At 40.3% G+C, this 23,731-nt stretch overlaps 1 protein-coding gene across 2 annotated transcripts in view; it reads left to right on the top strand.

The window, feature by feature from the left end:
- LOC104604127 (uncharacterized) overlaps positions 1 to 23,731 on the top strand; it is a 185,859-nt gene that overhangs the window by 27,954 nt on the left and 134,174 nt on the right. For both annotated transcript variants that reach the window (XM_010268359.3, XM_088898921.1), the window contains 10 exons: positions 7,786 to 7,944; positions 8,097 to 8,189; positions 8,329 to 8,680; positions 8,765 to 8,878; positions 9,835 to 9,930; positions 10,031 to 10,098; positions 11,907 to 12,027; positions 12,105 to 12,326; positions 12,433 to 12,660; positions 12,750 to 12,859. In XM_010268359.3, the coding sequence (XP_010266661.1) occupies positions 7,786 to 7,944; positions 8,097 to 8,189; positions 8,329 to 8,680; positions 8,765 to 8,878; positions 9,835 to 9,930; positions 10,031 to 10,098; positions 11,907 to 12,027; positions 12,105 to 12,326; positions 12,433 to 12,660; positions 12,750 to 12,859 (1,563 nt within the window). The remainder of the gene's footprint in view (positions 1 to 7,785; positions 7,945 to 8,096; positions 8,190 to 8,328; positions 8,681 to 8,764; positions 8,879 to 9,834; positions 9,931 to 10,030; positions 10,099 to 11,906; positions 12,028 to 12,104; positions 12,327 to 12,432; positions 12,661 to 12,749; positions 12,860 to 23,731) is intronic.

Here is a 23,731-nt window from a genome sequence, read left to right as displayed (position 1 = left end):
CATCCACCCAGTTTTCGGATTTCTTGGACAGTGAAGACAAGAAAACCTACCGGACTGGTTGGAGCCACCTATTTCTGTTTTTTCTGGGTTCCTCCTTGGTCGTAGTACCAAGGTAACCCTAAGAGGAGAGGGCTGATGCTGTGAGGACCCTGTTTGTCTTTGGCCAATACTGTGAAGGTTTGTTTTTTGGACTTACACCTTCGGACAGGTGCTGTATAGGGGTGTGTGATCCCCTTGGTCACAGGTATGTGCTGTGATTTGTTGACACGTGTAGTGTGTAACCTTATGGGGACCGAGATTTAAATATCCGGACTGCCGCGGACTGTTTGATTGCTGCCAGTGAATTTCAGCAGTGTTGTTCCCTTCTGGATTGATTAATTGTTCCTGGACTGTTTAGTTTTGATCACTTCACTAGTTTTGACCCCTAGGAAGATATCATGAATTCCTTTCGAAATCATTTAGGATCTTATGGCAGGGCCTTGCGACAGATGGACAATTCAGTTACTGCTACTCCTATCAGGCTATAGAATGGAAACATGATGATGATGCTAAAGCTTATAAGAAGCTGGTCACTTAGTAGTGGGTTTTTGCCTTCTTGTTGGGGCTAAACCCCATATATGAACCTCTTAGAGTTCAGATTTTAGGCAGTAAAGAGTTGCCTTTGGTCCAAGAGGTGTATGCCCTTGTTCAATCTGAGAAAAATAGGAGTGTGATGGTTACAACTGAGAGGTAGCAACATGTGGCATTAGCTGCAATGTGTGGTAACAATATGAGAAAGAAAAGTGACTCCAAGAAGGTTGATGATAAGGACAAGTTGTTTTGTACCCACTGCCGATATTCAAGACATACATGTGACACATACTGGGAGATTCATGGGAGACCAAAGTGGGCTGTAAAGAACCAAGAACAGGGAAAAGTACAAGGTTAGAAGAAGCCTAATATAGCACACAATGGAGCAAATGTGGCAACCCAAGATACTTAGTCTACTAGTACTGCTTGGGATCACTTCACTAGTTTTGATCACTTCACTGGTTCTGACCCCTAGGAAGATATCATGAATTCCTTCTGAAATAATTTGGAATCTTATGGTAGGGCCTTGAGACAAAACAGTTCAATTACTGGTACTCCGACTTCATTTGCGTCTACATCAGGTAATGCAACCTCTGCCTTCCATGTCACCACTACCATTGATTCCCCTTGGATCATTGACTCGGGGGCTTCTAACTACATGACTGGTAAGCCAAATCTCTTTTAGATTTATAGCCTTTTGTTAGGAAGAGATAAAGTGAGGCTTGTAGGTGGATCATTCTCCATTGTAGATGGATCACACCTAAAAAATGTGTTACATGTCCCACAACTTCCCATCAATTTGCTTTCCATTAGTAGTATCACAAGTTCTTTGAACGGAAGCGTAACCTTTTTTCCTGGTTCATGTGTTTTTCAGGACCTAACCTCTGGGAGGACGATTGGTAGAGGAAGCTTAGTGGATTATCTCTACATTCTCGACAACATGACTGGTCTCTTGGTTTCATTCAGAGTCATATAGTCAATCAAATAAGAGTCAATTTTTTTTTTGTGGCATAGTCGGTTAGGTCATGTTTCCTTTGAAATAGTGAAGTCTTTGTTTCCTTATTTAAGTCATGTTCAGTCAGATTTCCATTGTCAAACTTGTCAGTTGAGCAACCAATGTTGAACAACATTTCATTCAAGTTATCTGAGCCAAAATAACTGATAAATAACTCAAACTTATCACCTTTTTCACATTTTGCACAATGGTTCTAGCATGTAGGGGGCAATAGGTTTTTCAATTCACCGGCAAATAACTTTCTTGGTGAGGACAGGGTTTTTTAGGAGTTGGATATTCTATGAGAGAATACAACAATTGTTTTTTTGTTGCCTTGTGATGCATTATTTTTCCTTTGAGGAAATGTTGCTTCTTTTGTTCATATTGGCACTGTTCCATTTTTGGTTCTGTTTTCTTATTGTGATAAATAAGTTCTTCGTTCTTACTTATTAATAAAAAAACTGGTTATTGTTGAAATAGTTTATTTTATGTCTTGTTTATTATTTTCTGTCTTGTTAGGGTCTATTTGGTTGATTTAAAGCCTTTTTTATTTTTTGTTATTGTACTTTACTTACAGCAGGGGCACAAGGGTCTTTCTCCCTTTTATTTTAGACATCCTATAAATATTAATAGAAGCTGGCACCGCCAGCACTGTTCCATTGTTGCCAATCTCTCCTCTCCTCTTCTATCTTCTCTCTTCTCTCTTCTTCTCTTCTCTTCTCTTTCTATCTTATATCTAGTCGGCCTTACTGTTAAGATGGTATCAGAGCGGGATTATTGACTGTGAGAGCAGATTGAACAAGTTTTCATTCCTCTTCGACTTGCTGAATCTGGGCTGAACAAAACTGATCTACGACTGGTACAGTCCTTTTTTTTTCTCTTTTACCTTTCTTGGTTGTGTACCAAGAGAAAAAAACAAATGAATCTGAACTGCTGAATGTCGTCAGACCTTTGTGAGGTTTATACCTCATCTTTTTTTGGATCGTGTGATCCTATACCTGTGAAAAGGTGACTGTAGGTCATGGATGACGTGTTATCCCCAGTTTTTGGCTTGATTACAAGTGTGTAAGGATCTCTCCTGATGATCAATGTTCTTAGACTTTTTGGAAAGTTGGTAAGTTGGGACTGTTAACCCGTACAGGTCCGAAATCAGTCTAATCTTGCCTTGTTTTTCTGGAAATGGGTGCTGTTTTTGTGCTCAAATTGAGTCCAAACCGAAGTGTTTGTGTGGAGCAATTTTCTCTCTCTTTTTTTGGTGTAAGGAGGGATCCTAAGTTGACTGTTGAGAATGAAATTCTGTTTTGACCATGTCCTCTGAGAATTCTGCTACTTCAGGGGTTTCAGGAAGTCAAAATGGAGTGAGTGGGGGAATGGATATGAGTTTTCCCATGGCTATAATTTCCTTTGATGGACTAAACTACCTTGAATGGTTTAGGGGAATAAAACTCTACATCAATGCTAGGGGGGAAATAGGATACATTAATGGGAAAGTGTAGGAACCGAAGAATGGAAGTGCTGAATATGATAGGTGGAACTAAGAAAATAATATGGTGATGTCATGGCTCTTGGTTTCCATGTTGCCACAGGTAAGAAAGACATTCATGTGGGTTGAAACAACTTGTGAAATAATGGGAACAAGCAAAATCTACTTATTCAGAGCAAAGGCATTATGCCAAGATATACCAACTACAAGCTGAATCCTCTACTTGCAAGCAGGGGGAGAGGAGTCTCTTAGTGTACTACTCAAACCTGACATCAATCTGGAAAGAACTGGATCACTATCAAAATGTGAATTGGAAGTGTGATGAAGATGCAAAGGCATACAAGTCGCTTGTCTCTTAGCAATAGGTATTCGCTTTTCTCTTGGGTTTGAATCCTTCATATGAGTCCATTAGGGTGCAGATCTTGGGAAGCAAAGACTTTCTATCAGTTTAGGAGTTTTATGCCTTAATCTAGTTAGAAGAGTAGAAGAAGTGTGATGAATTGTGCAGAGGGGGAGCCAGTTGTCCTAGCTATGCGGGGAAGTACAGATTCTAATGTCGGAGGCTCCTTTAAGAAGGGTGATTCTTAGAAGAGTGCAGCTGACAAGAGTAAACTTTGGTGCACTCACTGCCAGAAGACAAGACACACCAGAGATACATGTTGGGACCTTCATGGGAAACCTAAATGGGCACAAGAATTGAGTAAGAAGTCAACAACTGATTAGGGTAAGAAACCAATCCAGTAGAATAAAAAAAAGTATAACTCATGAAAGGCATCCTAGTTCTGACCCTAAGGAAGAGATTATCAACTCCTTACTTGACCATTTGGAGTTGTATGGTAGGGCTCTTTGCCAGATGGATTCTGGTCCTACTCCTACCTCCTTTGCATCTACATCAGGTAACCCTGTCATTGCTTTCCATGTGTCATCTATCTCGTACATCTGATTCCTCTTGGATAATTGACTCTGGAGCCTCAAACCACATGACCGGTAAGTCAAATTTATTTCAGGCACACAACCTTCTCTCTAGAAGAGATAAGGTGAGACTGGATGATGGTTCATTCTCCACCATAGTCGGCCAAGGAACCATATCTCTCCCACTTCGCCTTACCTTCTCTAATGTGTTGCATGTTCCTAAATTGCTTATAAATTTAGTCTCCATTAGCAGTATTACTCACTCTTTGAACTGTTTAGTTACTTTCTTTCCGTCTTCATGTGTGTTTTAGAATTTGGCCTCGGAGAAGACGATTGGTAGAGGAAGCATGGTGGATGGTCTCTACGTGTTGGAGAATAAAGCTGGTCTTGTGGCTACAAAGTCCTTGAGTTCGTCCAGTGAGAGTCAAGCCTATTTATGGAATAGTCGTCTTAGTCATCTTTCTTTTGAGTCATTAAAAGTTATGTTTCCAGAGTTGTTTAAGTCTTTGTCAGTTAGTAAGTTGTAGTGTCAGGCATGTCAATTGAGTAGACATTGTAGAAGTTCCTTTCCTTTAAGAAATAAAAGATCTGAATTTCTGTTTCATATTGTCTATTTTGATATTTGGGGCCCTGTTACTCTACCTACTAAGGCTGGATATAAGTAATTAATTACTTTGATCAATGATTATTCTAGATAAACTTGAGTTTACCCTATGCGATCTAGAGATGAAGTGCCCAAAATTGTGAAAGACTTTCAACGCATGGTGTTCACTCAGTTCCAAAATAAAATTCGTATTTTCCAGTCAGGCAATGCAAAAGAGTACTTCCATAGTGATCTCATGGAATTCTTTGCTTCGTGTGGATCTCTTCAACGAAGCTCTTGTGCTAGGATACCCCAGTAAAACAGTGTTGCTGAAAGAAAAAACCGTCACCTTCTCGAAGTAGCTCGTGGCTTATTACTCCATATGAATGTTCCAAAACGCTTTCGGATGGATGCTGTTCTGTGTGCTACATACATCATCAACTGTATGCCATCTCGGTGACTAGAGTATAAGGCCCCACATCAACTTTTGTTTCCTACAACTCCGTTGTCCCCCATTCCAATGCGTGTTTTTGGGTGTCATTTTGTTCATAACTTGTCCCCTACTCAGGCTAAACTTGATCCTTGTGCTATTCCTTGTGTTTTCCTTGGTTACCCTTTATCTGAAAAGGGACATCTTGCTATGATCCCATCTCACGCAAGTACTATGTCTCCGTAGATGTATCATTCTTTGACAATCAACCTTTCTTCTCGGTTTCTCCTTAGGGGGAGAGTAGGGTTGAGGAGAAATACACCTAGGCTCAGACTCAACTACCTCCTCTTCCTGATCTTCCTCCATTCCGTGTCTTTCTTCGCTGCCACAAAACCTAGAAGAGTTCTTGAGCCGTGGAACTTGACACTATGCAACCAATATCATCGGATTCTCTAGAGGCAAATCCTCCTCATCAGCTAGGTACACTTGTTCTTATTGATATGCCTGAACCTCTCAATGTTGATTCCCCTATCATTAATGATCTTGATGTTCCTATTGCTAAGAGAAAGGGTGTTAGATACTGTACCACTAGTCATCCTATCTCCCACTTTGTGTCCTATAACCATATTTCACCTTCATATCGTGCATTCCTCTCTTCTGTTAACAATATCTCTATTCCTAAGAATGTGGCGGAAGCTTTATCCAAACCTGAATGGACAGATGTAATGAAGGAAGAAATTGATGCATTACACAAAAATGCCACTTGGGAGTTGGTGAATCTTTCTGAAGGGAAGGAACCAATGGGGTGCAAGTTGGTGTTCATAGTGAAGCAATAGGCTGATGGAATTGTTTGAAAGGTACAAGGCTAGACTGGTGGCAAAAGGTTTTATACAGGTATATGGAGTAGACTATGCAGAGACATTTGCTCCAGTAGCCAAGATGAACTCTATCAGGATTCTTCTCTCATTGGCAACAAATCTTGATTGGGAACTTCACCAGTTGGACATTAAGAATGCTTTCTTGAATGGTGACTTAGAAGAGGAAGTGTACATGACTCAATCTCCAAGTTTTTGTGCCAAAGGCAATGAGTAGAAAGTGTGCAGGTTAAAAAAATCTTTATATAGGTTGAAACAATCACCTCGGGCCTGGTTTAGTAAGTTCCACTTAGCAGTTCAACAGATGGGGTTCAAACAATGCTAGTCAGACCACACTTTGTTTGTGAAGAAAGGTGAAGGGAAAATTGCAGCTTTAATTGTGTATGTGGATGACATAGTGATCACAGGAGACTGGGAGACCGAAATACAGAAATTTAAGAAATTCTTAGCCGCTAAATTTGAGGTGAAAGATATAGGACCCTTACGTTATTTCCTTGGAATTGAAGTTGCCAGCTCTCAAAAGGGAATCTTTATTTCCCAACAGAAATATGTACTGGATCTACTAGAAGATGTAGGCAAGCTAGGGGTGAAACCAATTGACTCACCAATTGAACCTAACCATCAGCTAGGAGACAATCAAGGGGAGTTCTTGAAAGATGTGAAGAAGTTTCAGAGACTTGTGAGACTCTTACATTTGTCTATGATGAGACCTGATATTGCTTATGCAGTGGATGTCCTTAGTCAGTTCATGCACAACCCTAGGAAAACTCACTTTGAGGCCGCAGAGAGAATCCTTAGATACCTAAAGAAATTTCCAGGATCTGGTTTGTTGTTCCAGAAACATGGACATTTAAAGGTGGAAGTATATACTGATGCTGATTGGGCAGGGGTAATCGATGACCGAAAGTCTACCAGTGGGTATTGTACCTTTGTAGGAGGTAACTTGGAGGAGTAAGAAGCAAAGTGTGGTGATTAGATCCAGTTCTCAAGCAGAATACAAAGCTATGCCTCATGGAGTTGCTGAAATCATGTGGATAAGAAACTTGTTAGGTGAACTGGGTTTTGTAGTCAACAACCCCATGTCACTCTATTGCGACAATAAAGCTGCTATCAACATTGTTGCTAATCTAGTTCTCCATGATAGGACGAAACACATTGAAGTGGGCAAGCATTTTATTAGAGAAAAAACTTGTGAGTGGAGAAGTGCGCACTCCATATGTCAGTTCAGAGGAACAATTTGCAGACATCTTCACCAAGGGTCTTCAACATGTGCGGCATAATGATTTGTGTGACAAGTTGGGCATGATTGACATCTATGCTCCAACTTGAGGGGGAGTGTTGAAATACTTTATTTTATGTCTTGTTTATTATTTTCTGTCTTGTTAGGGTCTGTTTGGTTGATTTAAAGCCTTTTTTATTTTCTGTTATTGTACTTTACTTACAGCAGGGGCACAAGGGTCTTTTTCCTTTTTATTTTAGACACCCTATAAATATTAATAGAAGCTGGTGCCGCCAGCACTGTTCCATTGTCGCCAATCTCTCCTCTTCTCTTCTATCTTCTCTCTTCTTCTTATCTTCTCTTTCTCTCTTATTACTAGTCGGCCTTATTGTCAAGAGTTATTATTCACAAAAAAAGTGGTTATTGGATTCCAATTAAAACTGCCAAAGTAACCAGGCGCTGCATTGGCATTGTGTCTTCTGTTGATGATGTACGGCATCCACATTTGTAATGAAATCAGAAAAGTAAGGCATTCAATAAATTCAGAAAATAATGTGCTTGGTCATCGTTGTGGAGAACATCGTTTTCTGATGGATTGCTAGATCTCTAACTAACTTTGTTTCTTGTATTCTTTATGTTTATTTGGCTGTTAAGGATGATTTAGGGTATAAATTAGCTTCTGAATATCAATCTACTAAATATTCTATGGCCTATTTCAGTTACCGTTTCTCATGGGACAGAATCAAACATCTTTGTCGTCTTCGTCGGCGTTATATTCAACTATATGCTGGTTCACTGCAACAGTTGTCAAATGATGATTGCTCTGAAATCAGAGAAATTGAAAAAGACCTTGATTCTAAAGTAATTCTTTTGTGGAGGTATGAAACCAAATTGTACTTTGTTGCTCTAATTGTTGAAATTCTAAATCAAACATTATTAGATGAGCTTTTGCTCCGTTATGTGTTAGCGCAGATTCTTCAAATCCTCATTAATTCAATATTCAGTTTCATGAGATGATGTTTTTCTTCAGGTTGCTTGCACATGCTAAAGTTGAATCTGTAAAATCAAAGGAAGCAGATAATCAGAGGAATCAATCAAATAGAAGTTGGTTTTCCTATGGATGGTATGTAGGACATTTAGTTCATTTGAAAATTTTGTTCCATTGCTTGAGGTTAATACATCTTCCATGTATCTGTGAGAACATTGATAGTGCTCTTCATCTAGTTACATTAAGAGGTTATTTTCGTTGCTTCTTATTTCAGGAGTGCTACTTCTAGTGATATCTCTTCTGGGAGTAGTTCAGAAGCGCCAAAGCTGATTGAAGATACATTGACCAAAGAGGAATGGGAAACAGTAAATAAATTACTTAGTTACCAACCTGATGAGGATTTACCTTCTCTTACAGGAAAAGATACACGTAATATGTTACATTTCTTGATAAATGTCTCGATTAGTCAAGCTGCCACTCGGATCATCAGTATCGATCAGACAGAGATTGTCTGTGGTTGGTTTGAGCAACTTAATGTGACCACCAAGCTTTACCGAAGGAGCACCCATTGTGATGTATCATTGAGATTTTATGGTTTGTCTGCTCCTGAAGGTTCACTTTTACAGGTTTGCTTGCTGCTTGCTGTATTTCTGTTCCAGTTGCTGCATTTATTCAGTGATATTGCAAGTCTTGAAAGAATTTAATTGCAGAGTGTCAGTAGTGAACACAAGGTGAATGCTTTGGCTGCCAGTTTTGTGCACTCACCAGTTGGAGAGAATGTAGACTGGCAACTTTCAGCAACAATTGCTCCCTGCCATGTTACGGTGATCATCAAATTATGCTAAATTTCCTTTGTTAATTTTTGGTACTAAAATAGAAGATATGTTTTAAACTATATGAATGGGAAACAGGAAGGTGTAAGCTTTCCAGTTCATACGTAGTTGGCTGGGCACCTAGCCTAAATGCCATGACTTAATAAAAAAGGCACTTGTCTAGGTGACTATGTACCCACCTAGGCAATAGAACACCCTTTTATGAGACAAAACTCATAACGCAGGTGCCTTTTAAAACCTTAATTACTATAGCTACGTCTTATTACTTCGTATGTTGATGCATTCTAATACATACTGTACTTATAGCTGATGCCTTGTTTTAAGCTTTTACTTTTGAAATTTAACATATCTAAGTGCTTTGATAAGGGAAAACAAAGAAAGAAGAGAAGGATAACAAGGATTCCCTCGCAATTCTAAACAATTTTTCCTTCTTTTTCTCTTTTCCTTACTCTCTATCTTAAAATTTTATTATATAACATTATAGCCTTCTTTATTTGCTAATTTGATATGAAATTACTATATAAAATACATATTATATTATAATGTTATTTTAAAATAATACTTTTTATTTTTATTAAAGGGACTACACAACGGGGAATTAACATGGAATTTAGCTTGTCTGAGTTTAATTTTCTTCTGATTGTTCTTGATGAGTTGGATACATCTCTTCGTATTTATTTTCATGTTTATGTATATAGGGTATGTTGGTGTTTGTACCGGTTCTCTTATGTGTTGTACCCATACGTTTTTGTTCTTGTTGTCTGGGAAGGAGAAAACCATTCATGTTCATTGGCTATAGTCTAAGGGAACCTTACGTTATTGTTAGCTTCCTATTTTAATTATCTTTAGGTCAATGTGATTTTTTTTTCTACAATAACCTTTCTGGCTTCTTGTCATCATTATTTTCTTAAGTCATCATTGTTTTTTTCATCTTGTGCTCTATATAGGTTTTGATGGAAAGTTGCAATCGCTTTTTAGAGTTTATGAAGAGAAGTAGTGCAATCAGTCCTGCGGTTGCATTGGAGACTGCAACAGCTTTACAGGTAAAATGCTAATATGCTTCAAGCCATTATTATTAGTGTGTATTGTTTTAAATGGTACTTTTTTTTGAGTACTTTGTTGATATGATCTTTCAATGAACAGATGAAGATAGAAGAAGTGACCCGTAGAGCTCAGGAGCAGTTTCAAATGGTGTTGGAAGAACAAAGCAGGTTATCTCCTAGATTTATTTGTTGCATTTTCTCTTTCATTTCTTTTTCTTTATTTCTTCATTTAGTTCTCAAAATGTTATATTTATTATATGGGTTTGAGTGTGATACCAGAACAACTTATAACCAATCAATTGGTATCATAAAAGTGGTAACCAATCTGGTGGAATTCATCCAAATTCACCCGGGGGGGGTTTATTGGTCTCTTCTGGTATCATTAATATTTTTTTTTTCTGTTTAATAACGACTTTTTTGATCTTAAAAACACTCCTAGGCAAGGCACTGTAAAAACCAAGTCAAATATCCATGCACACCTCTTCATGAAGATCTCCACTAAGAAAAATATTTTTAACATCTAACTGGTAAAGAGGACAAGAATAACGCAAAGCAAGTGATAGGGGAACACAAATAGATTTCATCATAGCTATGGGAGAGGTCTCCCTATAATCAATTTCATTGGTCTGAGTATAGCCTTTAGCCACCGACCTCACCATATATCTCACAACATACCATTAGGTCTGTGTTCAATAGTAAAAACCCATTTACACCCTATAATCTTTTTTTCTTGGGCAAACAAACAATGTCCCATGTATTGTTCTTTAACAGAGCATCCATCTAGTCACATTCCTTGGAATGAAAACATATGAGATGGAAGCGTGCAAAGACTTGTATGTAGAGGATAGATGATGATAAGAAATATAATTTGAAATACTACGAGTTCTGGAAGAGCACTTACCTTACAGAGAGCAATAGGTAGATCAAACTTAGAAGGAAGTGCAGGTGAAGCAACAAAATCCCTTCTAGTTACTAGTTAGAGCTTTGTATATTGCCTTTTCCTTAGATATTGGTGCCGTAGTGTTCTTTCTTTATTCATCAGGCATTTTATTTTCTTTCAATATGTTATTAAATAGCTTAGTTGGCCATAACAGGCCTATATCACCCACACCTTTCCACACTTCCTATTGGAATACCATCATGTCCTAGAGGAGAGTATTGGGATATAGAGCTACAGTATCCTATGAATGCTGAAAGCCCTACCTCAGATTGGTGATAGTTTTGAGTTTTTGTTTACTGCTGGTTGGATATTTTTGTTTTGTTTGATGAGGGTTGCATGCTTCAGAAGCAAGTTGTGGGTAATTTTTCTGTGGGTTGAATGTTAAAAGTTGTTATTTCTTGTGTGTTTTGTCTCAGGAGATTGTGCTTTTCTTGGGTGCTGTCTTTCTTAGTGGATGATATCTTATCACCTCTCATGTACTGTCTCTTTTTATTAATAAAATTACTTTTTATTTATCACCAAAAAATCTTTAGAAAACATGTGCTACAGTACCAAATGTTGGTGGCTCATTGAATCCAAAATTTGGTTCTCTAGTGAAGTGCCATCTTTTTAGGTTTCAACAACTCTACTACTCTTCTTGTCTTATGATACCAATTTTGACATAGATTAAAGAAACAGTTAGGACTGAGCGAAAACATGCTCTATATTTCCAAGAGTACTAACATATGTTGAGAGTAGCAGGAGTTTATAAACTGTGATTTCCGTCATCATTTATTGTATGTGGCATATCCAACTTTCCTTTGTAGTGTATATGCCAAAGTATTTGTTATTTGGAAAAAAAATGGGTCTTAAATGGTTCTAGGCACTGATATCATTAACTTTATGTATATTAATTTGCATCTTAAGGATATGTTGGTGCATTTTCTGTTATTTTAACTTGCAATTTTGTTGATTTTATAAGATGTGAAATTTCCTATTCATAAAAAAAGATGTGCGTTTTTCTATTTGTAATTGTCAACATTTTCTGATATTCCAGATTTACGCTTGACATTGATATTGATGCTCCAAAAGTGAGAATTCCTATACAAACATGTGAATCTTCCAAATGTAATGGCCAATTTCTTTTGGACTTTGGTCATTTCACATTGCACATCAAAGTAAGTTGCATCAGGTGGATGTTCTAACTACTTCCTATTGCATTGAGTTTTATTGAAACGTATTGGGAACTTTTCAGGAAGGTCAATGTGATGAACAAAGGCAGGGCTTATATTCCCGTTTTTACATAACTGGAAAAGATATTGCTGCGTTCTTTATGGACTGTTCTTATGACCAAAAGAACTCTATTGGAGTCTCTTCAATTTTTGATTGTCAACCTTTGAGATCACCTACCTCAGAGGATGTTGACTGCTTCTATGCTCTGGTTGATAGGTGTGGGATGACAGTTATTATTGATCAGGTAGCTTTTTTTATTTTATTCCTTGTTCAGTTCAAATACTTTACTGGATATTGGCCTTGACCATTTCAAAATTTTTTCTGACTGTTCTACAATCTGTTCTTTGAAGATTAAAATCCCTCATCCGCATTACCCATCAACACGTGTTTCCATTCAAGTGCCTAATCTTGGGATTCACTTTTCACCGGCTAGATACTGCAGAGTCCAGGAATTGTTAAAGTTATTCCGTTGCACTGTGGACAACACTGATCAGACTATGAATGAAACTTTCCAAATGGGTCTGGTGCCATGGAACCCTGCAGATCTTTCAACTGAGGCTAGAATTCTTGTTTGGAGGGTGTGTGTTCTTTGATCTAGTATGGCATTTTTTCTAAGTCTGTCTCTAAATTGATTTTTTCATCTCATTCTTTTAATTTTGTGATGTAGGGAATTGGTAATTATGTGGCAGAGTGGCAGCCGTGCTATCTTGTGTTATCTGGATTCTATCTTTATGTTTTGCAGTCAGAGGCATCCCAGAATTACCAACGATGCTCAAGGTAACCCCCTTTCTATCCCCTAACCCATGCCAATTCTTCCCTCCCTCAAATGTGTAATAAAAAACTTCTGTTTAAGTAAAGTGAAGATATGTATACATGTTTCAAATAGAAGATGGGCCCAGAATTACAAAGAATAGGAATTGTGTTGATCTCAAGTAATATAGTAGGCTGACAGGCAACACTGAAAAGGAAATCTGAAAAATCCCTTGATCTAAGGTATTTGCCACAGGATTCACACCCTAAGGTTTCAGGAAAATATTCCTGCTTTACAATGTGTTTCATTCCTCCATTACTAAAAGGTTCAAGGAAGAAGAAAGGGGAGCTTTTGGAGAGGTAGGCAGGGAACAAAGAAGAGATTTGAGAAGACAATTAGAGGAATGCCTACACAAGGAGGAAATAAGCTGGAGGCAAAAATCTCGATGTAAATGGCTGTAAGAGGGAGATAGGAACACAAGGTTCTTTCATTCTTTGGCTCATGGGAGGAGGAGGAATTTTATTTCCAAATTGGAGGTGGATGGAGTTGAGTTAACACAACAAGATAAGATTGCTAGGGCCTTTGTAGGACATTTTAAATTCATTCTAAGAAGGCCTGTGAGTAGGGGGGTGTGGTTAGAAGGTTTGGACTGGCCAGATGTAGGGGTTGAGAACAGGAGAAGGTTGGAAAGAAGGTTTGAGTTGGAAGAAATTAAGGAGGCTATATTCTCTATGGATAGAATTAAAGCTCCAGGTTCAGATGGTTTAACAATGGCTTTTTTACCAAGATTGCTGGGATACATTGAAAGGTGATCTGTTGATGGTGTTTGAGGAATTTCATAGGAGAGGAGTGGTTAACCCGGGTGTGAATTCCACTTTTTTACCTTTGGTTCCAAAAAAGAAAGATGCATCCCATCCGAAGGACTTCAGGCCAATCGGTTTGGTAAATAGCCTGTATAAAATCCTTGCGAAGGTTCTATCTTTGAGATTGAAGGAAGTATTGCCAGATATCATTACTGTTGGTTCGGATGATATGTTGTTATTCTCTTGTCTGGGCTGGGTATTAGAGTCTCTAGTTAATGGGCCTTAGTAACTGGGCCTAGTTGTATCTTGTGCTTTATTAGACTGGGTGTCCCATCACTAATCAGGGGCATCCTGGTCCTTTCATGTAAATTATGTATTGCTCTTATATTAGTGAACGGCTGATGAATTTTGCCCATTCGAACAAATCAGACTCTCCTCTCTTCTTCTTCTTCCACTTCTTCTTCTTCTCAGCTCTCTCAACAGGTTCAGTTCGGCAAACATGGTATCAGAGCTCTAGGTCTGGTCGTAGAACACCTCTCTCGCCTGGTTATAGCAGCTGTCTCACACTTCTCTCTCTATCTCGGTACTGTAAAGAAACCCTAGGTCTGGTCGTAGAACACAGCAGAACTTATACCTAGGGTTTCCCTTGGTTGTAGGGCCCAAGGGGAGTTAGTCCCAGTAGCTGATGCCCTAAGAGATACATAGAGCAAGGTGTAGTCATTCGGCTAAGTGAGATCTGTGTAAAACAGATCTAGAAGAAAGGACTGATTTCAGCAGTCCTAGAGCAGTTCGTGGGTGAAGGTTAACCTGCGATAGCAGTGATTGGTGTGTGGTAGAAGCCACAACAGCTAGGTCAGGGTTGCGACACAGTGGCCAAACACAGCAGAGTTTTTTTTTTTTTTTGGCTCGGCACTTCAACTGTAAGTGGCAGCTTGCGACAGCAGTGAGTGGAGCAGTACAGCAGAGTGGGAAGGGTATTACAGCCCTAAAACAGACCCTCAGGTCTGAGATTACAGTGCTGCAAGGTCCGGAAGTCTGAAGAGGTTTCACATAACCTGTGTGACAGTTTTGGTACTCTTGCAAGTCGGAGAAGATGTCTTCCATATCTGGGGAAGTTTCTTCTAGAGATATTAGGACTAGTGGGAGGTCTCCTAATCTGGAGAACCCTAATTTGCACAGCCTATAGATAACAAGTGTGTTACTTGATGAATACAACTTTAGGGAATGGTCTGTTTCGGCCATGCTCTTTATCACATCCCCGGATCTTACAGGCTATTTGGACGGGCAGAAGAAAGAACCCAAAATAGGGAGTGCTGAATATGCTGTTTGGAGAAGAGATAATGCTACAGTCATGTCCTGGCTGCTTGCTTCAATGACTCCCAGGGTAGCTAGGACGGTTCAACACTTCTCCAGCTGCCAAGATATGGGAGGTGTCTAAGACCTATGGGCAGAAAAAGAATAATGCCCGAATCTATAGACTTTAACAAGATATTGCTGCCCTGAAGCAGGGAGACATGAGTGTTGCTACATACTTTGCTACATTAGAAGGATTGTGGGAAGAGCTGGATCACCACCTCATCATAGACTAGGAGAATGCCAGAGATAAGGAGAAACACGACAAACAAGTTGAAGAGGGTAGAGCATTCAAATTTTTGGCTGGCCTAGATCTGGTATATGAGAACATAAGGTCCCAAATTCTGGGAAGAGATGAGAAGAAAGGAGATGCAAGTTGATGCCCAGACTAAACTAGTAGAGCAGTCTATAGAACATTCAACTCTCATTTCTACAAGCCAAAGGGGGAACAAGTTCTCTGACAAGAGACACTTGAGGTGTACTCACTGTGGGGGAGAAAAACATGTGAAAGAGAATTGTTGGGTTCTCTACCCTCATTTGAAACCAGCAGCATTGAGGATAGAGAAGAAGCACCAGAAGGGCCATTCGGCAAGTGGGAACCTAGCAGAAAGTCCCAATGATGGAGGTTCCAAACACTCATCCACAGTTGCTTCCTCTTCTTCGGGACAGACTACCAGTTCCCAAGGACATGGGCCTATGGATTTCACAGCTGATGAGGTAGAGGTACTTAGCCGGGCACTGGCCCACCTAAGGACAAATTCTCTTGCTTCCACCTCCCTTGCCAGATCAGGTATTGTTTCAGCCTTTAGTGCAACTAGTTCCATTGATCCAGCCTCCTGGATTATTGATTGTGGTGCAACTGACCACATGACTCACATGTCTTCCTTATTCTCTTCCTATCATTTAATGTCTGGTCAAGACAAGATGAAGGTTGCTGATGGTTCCCTCAAATCTGTCTTACATGTTCCCAATCTCTCTTCAAATCTTTTATCTGTTTCAAAACTTACCAAGAACTTGAATTGTAGCATAACCTTTTGTTTTTCAGGACAGTTTGACAAAGAGAACGATTGGGAGCGGTCATGAGCGAGGAGGCCTCTACTACCTGGATGCAGACATCAGTTCAGCCCTTCAAACATCTACTACTAGTGGTCAATCTAATATGGAGTCATTATCTAAGCTGCACCTGTGGCATGCTAGACTAGGTCATTTACAATTCTCGTCATTGGAAATGTTGTTTCTGGAATTGTTTCAAGGTGTGTCAAGTAAAAAGTTAGTCTGTGAAGTCTTTCAATTATCAAAACAGTGTAGAACTATGTACTCAACTTCTAGTAATGAAATTCAAGCACCTTTTGACTTAGTGCATTCTGATGTTTGGGGTCCTTCTCCTATTGTTTCTGTGGATGGCGATCGATACTTTATCAGTTTTATTGACCACTATTCTCGATGCACATGGATCTACTTATTAAAGACACGGGATGAAGTGCCGCGGGTAACCATGGCATTTTGCAAAATGATTGAAACACAATTTGGCAAGAAAATCAAGCAATTCAGGTCAAATAATGCTGATTGAATATTTTGAAAGATCCTTAAACTTGTTTATGGAGGATGCGGGAATGATTCACCAGTCATCTTGTGCTAGTACCCTCCAACAGAATGGGGTTGCTGAGCACAAGAATAGACACTTATTGGAGCTGCACGAGCTTTATTATGTCAGCACAAGGTTCCAAAAGACTATTGGTCTCAGGCAATCCTCACTGCATCATATCTGATAAACCGAATGCCATCTAAGGTCTTGGGAATGAGGACTCCATTTTCGGTTCTTTGCCCTCATCTCCTTGTTTTTTCTCTTCCACCGAGGGTCTTTGGGTGTGTATGTTTCATACATGTCAAAGATCCAAAGAAGACAAAACTGGATCCTCGAGCTACAAAGGGAATCTTCTTGGGTTATTCTCCTACTCAGAAGGGATACAAGTGTTATGATCCAGTCACCAAGAAAAGATATGTCACAAAAGATGTGGTGTTCTTTGAGTCTCAATCCTACTTTTAATCTTCCTCGGATCCTCTTCAGGGGGAGACTAGTAGGATGGAAGAGGACCCTCCGGTTGATTCTTCTATTCCCCATTTCTTTGTGCCCCTCTCTGCCTCGGATCTTCCATCTTCTCCTCTTGATCCTCCTATTTGTGGTATCCCAGGTGAATCTAGTGAGGCTCCCATTCGCCCAGATACTACTAGTGATGTGGAAAATGTTACTAAAGGCTCCAACAAGCAGTAGAAAGATATCAGAGTTACCTACAATAGAAGGAAGAAGAGCCCTCCAACTCATGAAAGCAACCAATTGGACTCGGATCAACCTGTCTCTGTAACTCAAGGTAATCCTATCAATTCCTCAGACTTGGATCTTCCAATTGCACTTCGTAAATATACTCGTTCTTGTACTATCAGATACCCTATTGCGGATTTTGTGTCTTACTCACACTTGTCCCCTAGTTATTGTTCTTTTGTGTCTGCTCTATCTTCTGTGCATGTTCCTACTAGGTACTCTGAAGCTGTGTCTGACCCAAGGTGGAAAGAGGCTATGAATGAAGAAATGAAGGCCTTGATGAAAGCAGGGACTTGGGAACTAGTAGATCTACCAGAAGGGAAAGGTACTGTTGGATGCAAGTGGGTTTTCACCGTGAAGCATAGGGAGGGTGGGTCCATTGAAAGATACTAGGCTAGACTCGTGGCAAAGGGGTTTACTCAAAAGGAAGGAGTTGACTACAAAGAAACATTTGCTCCCGTAGAAAAACTCAATACTATCAGAGTCCTACTCTCATTAGCTGCAAACTTCTTGTGGGAGCTTCATCAGCTGGATGTGAAGAATGCTTTTTTAAATGGTGATCTACATGAGGAGGTATTCATGGATCCTCCACCAGGTTATGAATTTGGCAGAAAAGTGTGTAGACTGAGAAAGGCACTATATGGCCTTAAACAATCCCCTCGTGCCTGGTTTGAGAAGCTATGTGGAGCCATGAAGAAAGGTGGTTATACTCAAAGCGGGGCAGATCATACTCTATTTATAAAGAAGAGGAATGGGAAACTTACTGCTCTTATCGTCTATGTAGATGATATGGTAATTACTGGGGATGATAAGGAGGAGATCAATAGACTGAAGGAGGTCCTAGCTACTGAATTTGAAATCAAAGACTTGGGTCAACTGAGGTACTTCCTGAAAGCTGAACCACTGTAGTCGAAGTAGCAGAGAAGAGGAGAAGAAGAAGAGATGCTGAAAATGTCAAACTGTACTAGCCAGTCGACCAGTTCTTTATTTATAGATGAATATAGTACAAGGTACAAGAAATTACTGGGATGCCCCTGATTAGCGATGGGACACCCAGATGACTTAAATCATTAAACAGGATTAGGCCCATTAACACAAGCCCAGTTACAAGATAAGTTAAACATAAGAATGGGCTAATAAGAACTCTTATCAGCCGAACATCACTCTAACATTCTAACACTCCCCCTCAAGCTAAGCATAGATATCAATCATGTTTAGCTTGCCAAGTATGTCCCTGAACTTCGTTGATGCCAGCCCTTTAGTTAATACATCTGCAATCTGCATCTCTGAAGGAGTATAAGGCACATAGAGTTCTCCTGAAATAATTCTCTCTCTGACAAAGTGTCGATCAATTTCAATATGTTTTGTCCTGTCATGTTGCACAGGATTGTTGGCAATGTTGATAGCAGCTTTATTATCACAATACAGCTTGAGAGGACCCTCTGTCTTGATACCAAGCTCATTAAGGAGAGTCCTGAGCCATAAGAGTTTAGCAACCCCGTGTGCCATAGCCCGGTATTCTGCTTCTGCACTTGATCTAGCCACAACATTCTGCTTCTTACTACGCCATGTGACTAGGTTTCCTCCCAAGAATGTACAGTAACCTGAGGTTGATTTTCTGTCTCCAACAGACCCAGCCCAATCAGCATCAGTGTAGGCTTCAATTTCAAGTCTGTTGTTTTTTCTGAATAAAATTCCTTTCCCTGGGCAAGTCTTCAAGTATCTGAGGATTCTTTCCACTGCTCTCATATGAGGGGTCTTTGGTGAGTGCATGAATTGACTGACAACATGCACTGCATAGGCAATGTCTGGCCGAGTAAGGGATAAGTATATCAGTTTTCCTACCAACTTTTGGTACCTTTCCTTATCACAGTATTCCTCACCCATTGATTCTTGTAATCCATGGCTTGGTTCTATTGAAGTGTCTGCTGGCCTACACCCCATCATGCCTGTTTCCTCTAGGAGATCTAGCACATACTTTCTTTGACATATGTAGATTCCTTCTCTTGATCTAGCAACTTCAATTCCAAGAAAGTATCTCAGATTTCCCAGGTCTTTGATCTCAAACTCTGAAGCTAAGAACTCCTTCAGCCTCTTCATCTCTCTCACATCATTTCCAGTAATCACCATATCATCCACATACACAATGAGTGCTGTAAGTTTGTCATCTTGTCTCCTTGTAAACAATGTATGATCTGCACTACTCTGAGTGTACCCTACTTTCTTCATGGCCAAACAAAGTCTCTCAAACCATGCCCGGGGAGATTGCTTCAAACCATATAATGCTTTCCTTAGTTTACATACCTTCTTTCCAACATCATATCCAGGTGGGGGTTCCATGAATACCTCTTCATGAAGATCACCATTTAGGAAGGCATTCTTCACATCCAGCTGATGAAGTTCCCAAGAGAATTTTGCTGCTAGTGACAGTAGAACCCTGATTGTGTTGAGCTTTGCTACTGGAGCAAAGGTTTCCTTGTAGTCAATTCCTTCCTTTTGTGTAAACCCCTTTGCCACGAGTCTGGCCTTGTACCTCTCAACTGACCCATCTTCCCTGTGCTTTACTGTGAATACCCACTTGCACCCAACAGTGCCTTTCCCTTCTGGCAGGTCCACCAATTCCCATGTCCTTGCTTTCATTAGGGCTTTCATCTCCTCATTCATGGCTTCTTTCCACCTTGGATCAGATGCCGCCTCTGAATACCTGGAAGGGACACATACAGAGGAAAGAGCAGACATAAAGGAATGATAGGCAGGGGATAAGTGTGAGTAAAAAACATAATCGGCTATTGGATGCCGAGTGGTACAAGAACGAACAGGCTTACGGAGAGCAATAGGAAGATCTAAATCTGAATTGAGCGAATCAGAATTACCTTGGATTGCAGAGACAGATTGATCTGAGTTCAACTGGTTGCAATCATGAGGTTGAGGGGCCTTCTTCCTTCTACTGTATGTAAGTATCTCTTTCTCTTGTTTACTGGAACCTTCAGAAGTATCAGCCGAATCTGGAGAAGCAACTGGCACAGTGGAAGTCTCACTAGGTTGACCCGGAATGTTATAGCTAGTAGTAGTGGAAGGTGCTGAAATGGGAACAAAAAGGAAGGGAGAATGAGAATCCTCTTCCAACCCACTACTCTCCCCCTGAAGAGGATTCTGAGAAGACTCGAAATAGGGTTGAAACTCAAAAAAGACTACATCCCTGGTGACATATTTTTTCTTGGAGACAGGATCATAACACTTATACCCCTTCTGCGTAGGAGAGTTCCCCAAAAATATTCCCTTTGTAGCCTTAGGATCCAGCTTGGTCTTCTTTGGATCTTTCACATGTATGAAGCATGTACAACCAAAAACCCGCGGGGGAAGAGGAAATTCTGGAAGAGTGGGACACAAAACAGAGAAAGGGGTCTTCATACCGAGTACCTTAGATGGCATCCGATTTATCAGGTATGATGCAGTGAGAACAGCTTGAGACCAATATTGCTTGGGCACATTGTGTTGGAAAAGAAGGGCTCGAGCTGTCTCCAATAGATGTCTGTTCTTGCGCTCAGCGACCCCATTTTGCTGAGGGGTGTAAGCACACGATGATTGATGTAACATGCCTGCATCTTCCATGAATGAGTTCAGGGATCTTTCAAAGTATTCAGCTGCATTGTCTGAACGGAATTGCTTGATCTTTTTATCAAATTGTGTTTCAACCATCTTGCAAAACATCATAGTTATCCGGGGAACTTCTTCACGTCCTTTCAATAGATAAATCCAAGTGCACCGAGAATAATGGTCGGGAGAGGAGAAGAGGGATGACACTGATTAAGGCTACTCTAGCAAATTTACCTATTTATTTCCTCTTTGTGTTCAAAATCCCACTTAAGGTTGCTAACAAATTGGAGAAGCTGATGAGAGACTTCCTTTGGGAGTCGGGAGAGGAGAAGAGGGACCATAGGGTAAGCTGGAAGATGGTGACCAGGAGCAAAAACAGTGGGGGGTTAGGGCTTGGGAACATTAGAGAAAGGAATTTGGCCCCATTGGGGAAATGATTATGGAGATTCCCACTAGAGAAGGAGAAATTATGGGCTAAAATAGTGGCAAGCATACATGGGTTGGAGCTAAATGGATGGGATGCTGGACTCCGGGCTAGGACCACAAGCACTTTTCCTTGGAAAGCCATTCATGATCTATTACCAATTTTCTCCCCTCTTATCAAGTATGATTTGAATTCAGGTAACTCCACAAAATTCTGGGAACAAACTTGGGTGGAGAATGCTCCTTTAAAGGACCAGTTTCCTTCTTTGTATGCCCTTTCTGTTTTTAAAAATGAGACAATTTCCTCTTTCATCACCCCTTCCTCTTCCAATTTTGGGTTTGGTTGGAATTTGGGTCTGAGAAGGGCTGTGAGAGACTCAGACCTTGACACTATTTTGAGTCTCCTCCAACTTCTTGATAATGTGTTCTTAGAACCAGCTAAGGAAGACTCTAGAATTTGGACCCCCACCCCTACTGGTTCCTTCTCTTATGGCTCCTTCTTTAAAGTATTAAGCCAGTCCACCAATCCTGTAACTCCCCCCTTCCCTGTTAATGAGGTTTGGTGTAGACCAATTCCTCCTAGGGTTGGTAGTTTTTGTTGGGAAGCATTTCTGGAAAGAATCAACATTGGTGATATGCTCCAAAAGAAGAGACCCAATTCTTGTTTGTTCCCTCATTGGTGTGTTCTTTGTAAAGCTGATGGGGAGACTGGTTTCCATTTATTGGTGTCTTGCCAATTTGCAAAATCTATTTGGGAGTGGGCTTTCTCTATGTTTGGGTGTACTTGGAATTTTTGCTCATTCTTTTTTCAGGTGGCGTATGAAAAGGGGAAGGACTATGTGGAGAGTAGGGGTGCTCACGGTTCGGTTAACCGAACCGTGGGGTGATTTTCTGGACCGAACAGACTTGTTCAGTTTTTACATTTAACCGAACAGAAACCGAACCGATGCAACCGGTTAACTGACAGTTCGGTTTTTTGGTTTTTTTTATGCCCTCAAAATTTAAAGAAAAGGGAAAAACAAGAACTGGGACCTCTAACCCGTCAAGCAAATGCAGCTGAGCCTCCAGACAAACAGTTCTAGGCCTTCTGGTTTTTAGTCTTAGGTATGACTCCTGATCAACCCTTTGAGCTAGAAAATAAAGCTGACATCGTGGAACACTAGAACAAAAAGGCAGAGAGCTCCATGAAAGCTCACTCATTGAGATGTGAGAAACCTATGCAGAGTCCTGCTTCCAGTCCGCCGGACAAACACATGATGCCTGAAACAAGCGAGAAAAAGCGACGTTCTTTTGGTGATTTCAGGTCACGTACTAAGTAGTATCTTCGCATTTCGATGTGGCTCCAGTGTTGCCGAAGCAGGAATCTGAGAGAGAGCTCAGAGAACTGGGACAGTGGGAGTCTGAGAGAGTGAGAGTCCGAGAGAGAGAGGGAAAGAAAGGGAAAAGTCCCTGCGCGGCGGGTGTCAAACAGGCTGTTCACCAGTCTGGCTGCCAGTCTGCCAGACTGGTGAACTAAAACCTGAAAGTCTCAGTTCGGCAGTCTGAACACTCTCAGACTGCCGAACGTTTTTACTAGATTTTCAAAAAAATATAATATATAATGTATATAATATTATATAAATATATATTACTATATATATATCGGTCAGTTCGGTTAACCGCTGGTTTTTTTAAATGGTTAATCGAAACCAAACCGAAACTGTCGGTTTTTTTAAAACATCGAACCGAAACCGAACTGACCAGTTCGGTTAACCGATTTTTTGGTTTGGTTTCGATTAGCTTTTTTAGTCGGTTCGGTTTTTTGGTTTTTTTTGCTCACCCCTAGTGGAGAGGACTGAGGGCAGCAGTCTGCTGATCTTTATGGGAAGAAAGAAACTCCAAGATTTTCTCTAAAGAAGAGAGAAGTGCTGAAGATCTGAGGGCCCTGATCCATATAAGGGCTGTACAGTGGATGAAATCCCTAGAGCTATTCACAAACTTTACAGTGGATGACATGCTGAGGAAGTGGGGTGGGATTGCAAGCTGTACCCAGACTAAAGCAGTAATGAGTGTGTCTTGGACTCCCCCACTGGCGGGTTTCATAAAACTAAACTTTGATGGAAGCAGCAAAGGGAACCCTGGACAATCAGGGATTGGGGGTGTTTTTAGGGACAAGAATGGGGTTGTTTCTGCCATGTTCTCAGGCCCAATTGGAGTGGGTGACTCTCTTAGAGCTGAGATCCGTGCATTCATGAAAGGAGTCTAGAAAGCTAGGGAGATGAACCTCAGAAAACTCATAATAGAAGGGGACTCAGAGGTGGTGGTAGGGTGGCTGAATAAAGATGATAGTGGTTTATGGAGATATAGCAATATGAGAAGGAAAATCAGATGGCTGGTTTGCGAAATGGAAGTTAAAATCAGTT

This window comes from Nelumbo nucifera, chromosome 2 (genome assembly GCF_055504915.1).
Source record: "Nelumbo nucifera cultivar China Antique chromosome 2, China Antique-T2T, whole genome shotgun sequence".
NCBI lineage: Eukaryota > Viridiplantae > Streptophyta > Magnoliopsida > Proteales > Nelumbonaceae > Nelumbo > Nelumbo nucifera.
Note: the sequence above shows the minus strand (reverse complement) of the source record. Positions and strands in the feature narration are given on the sequence as shown.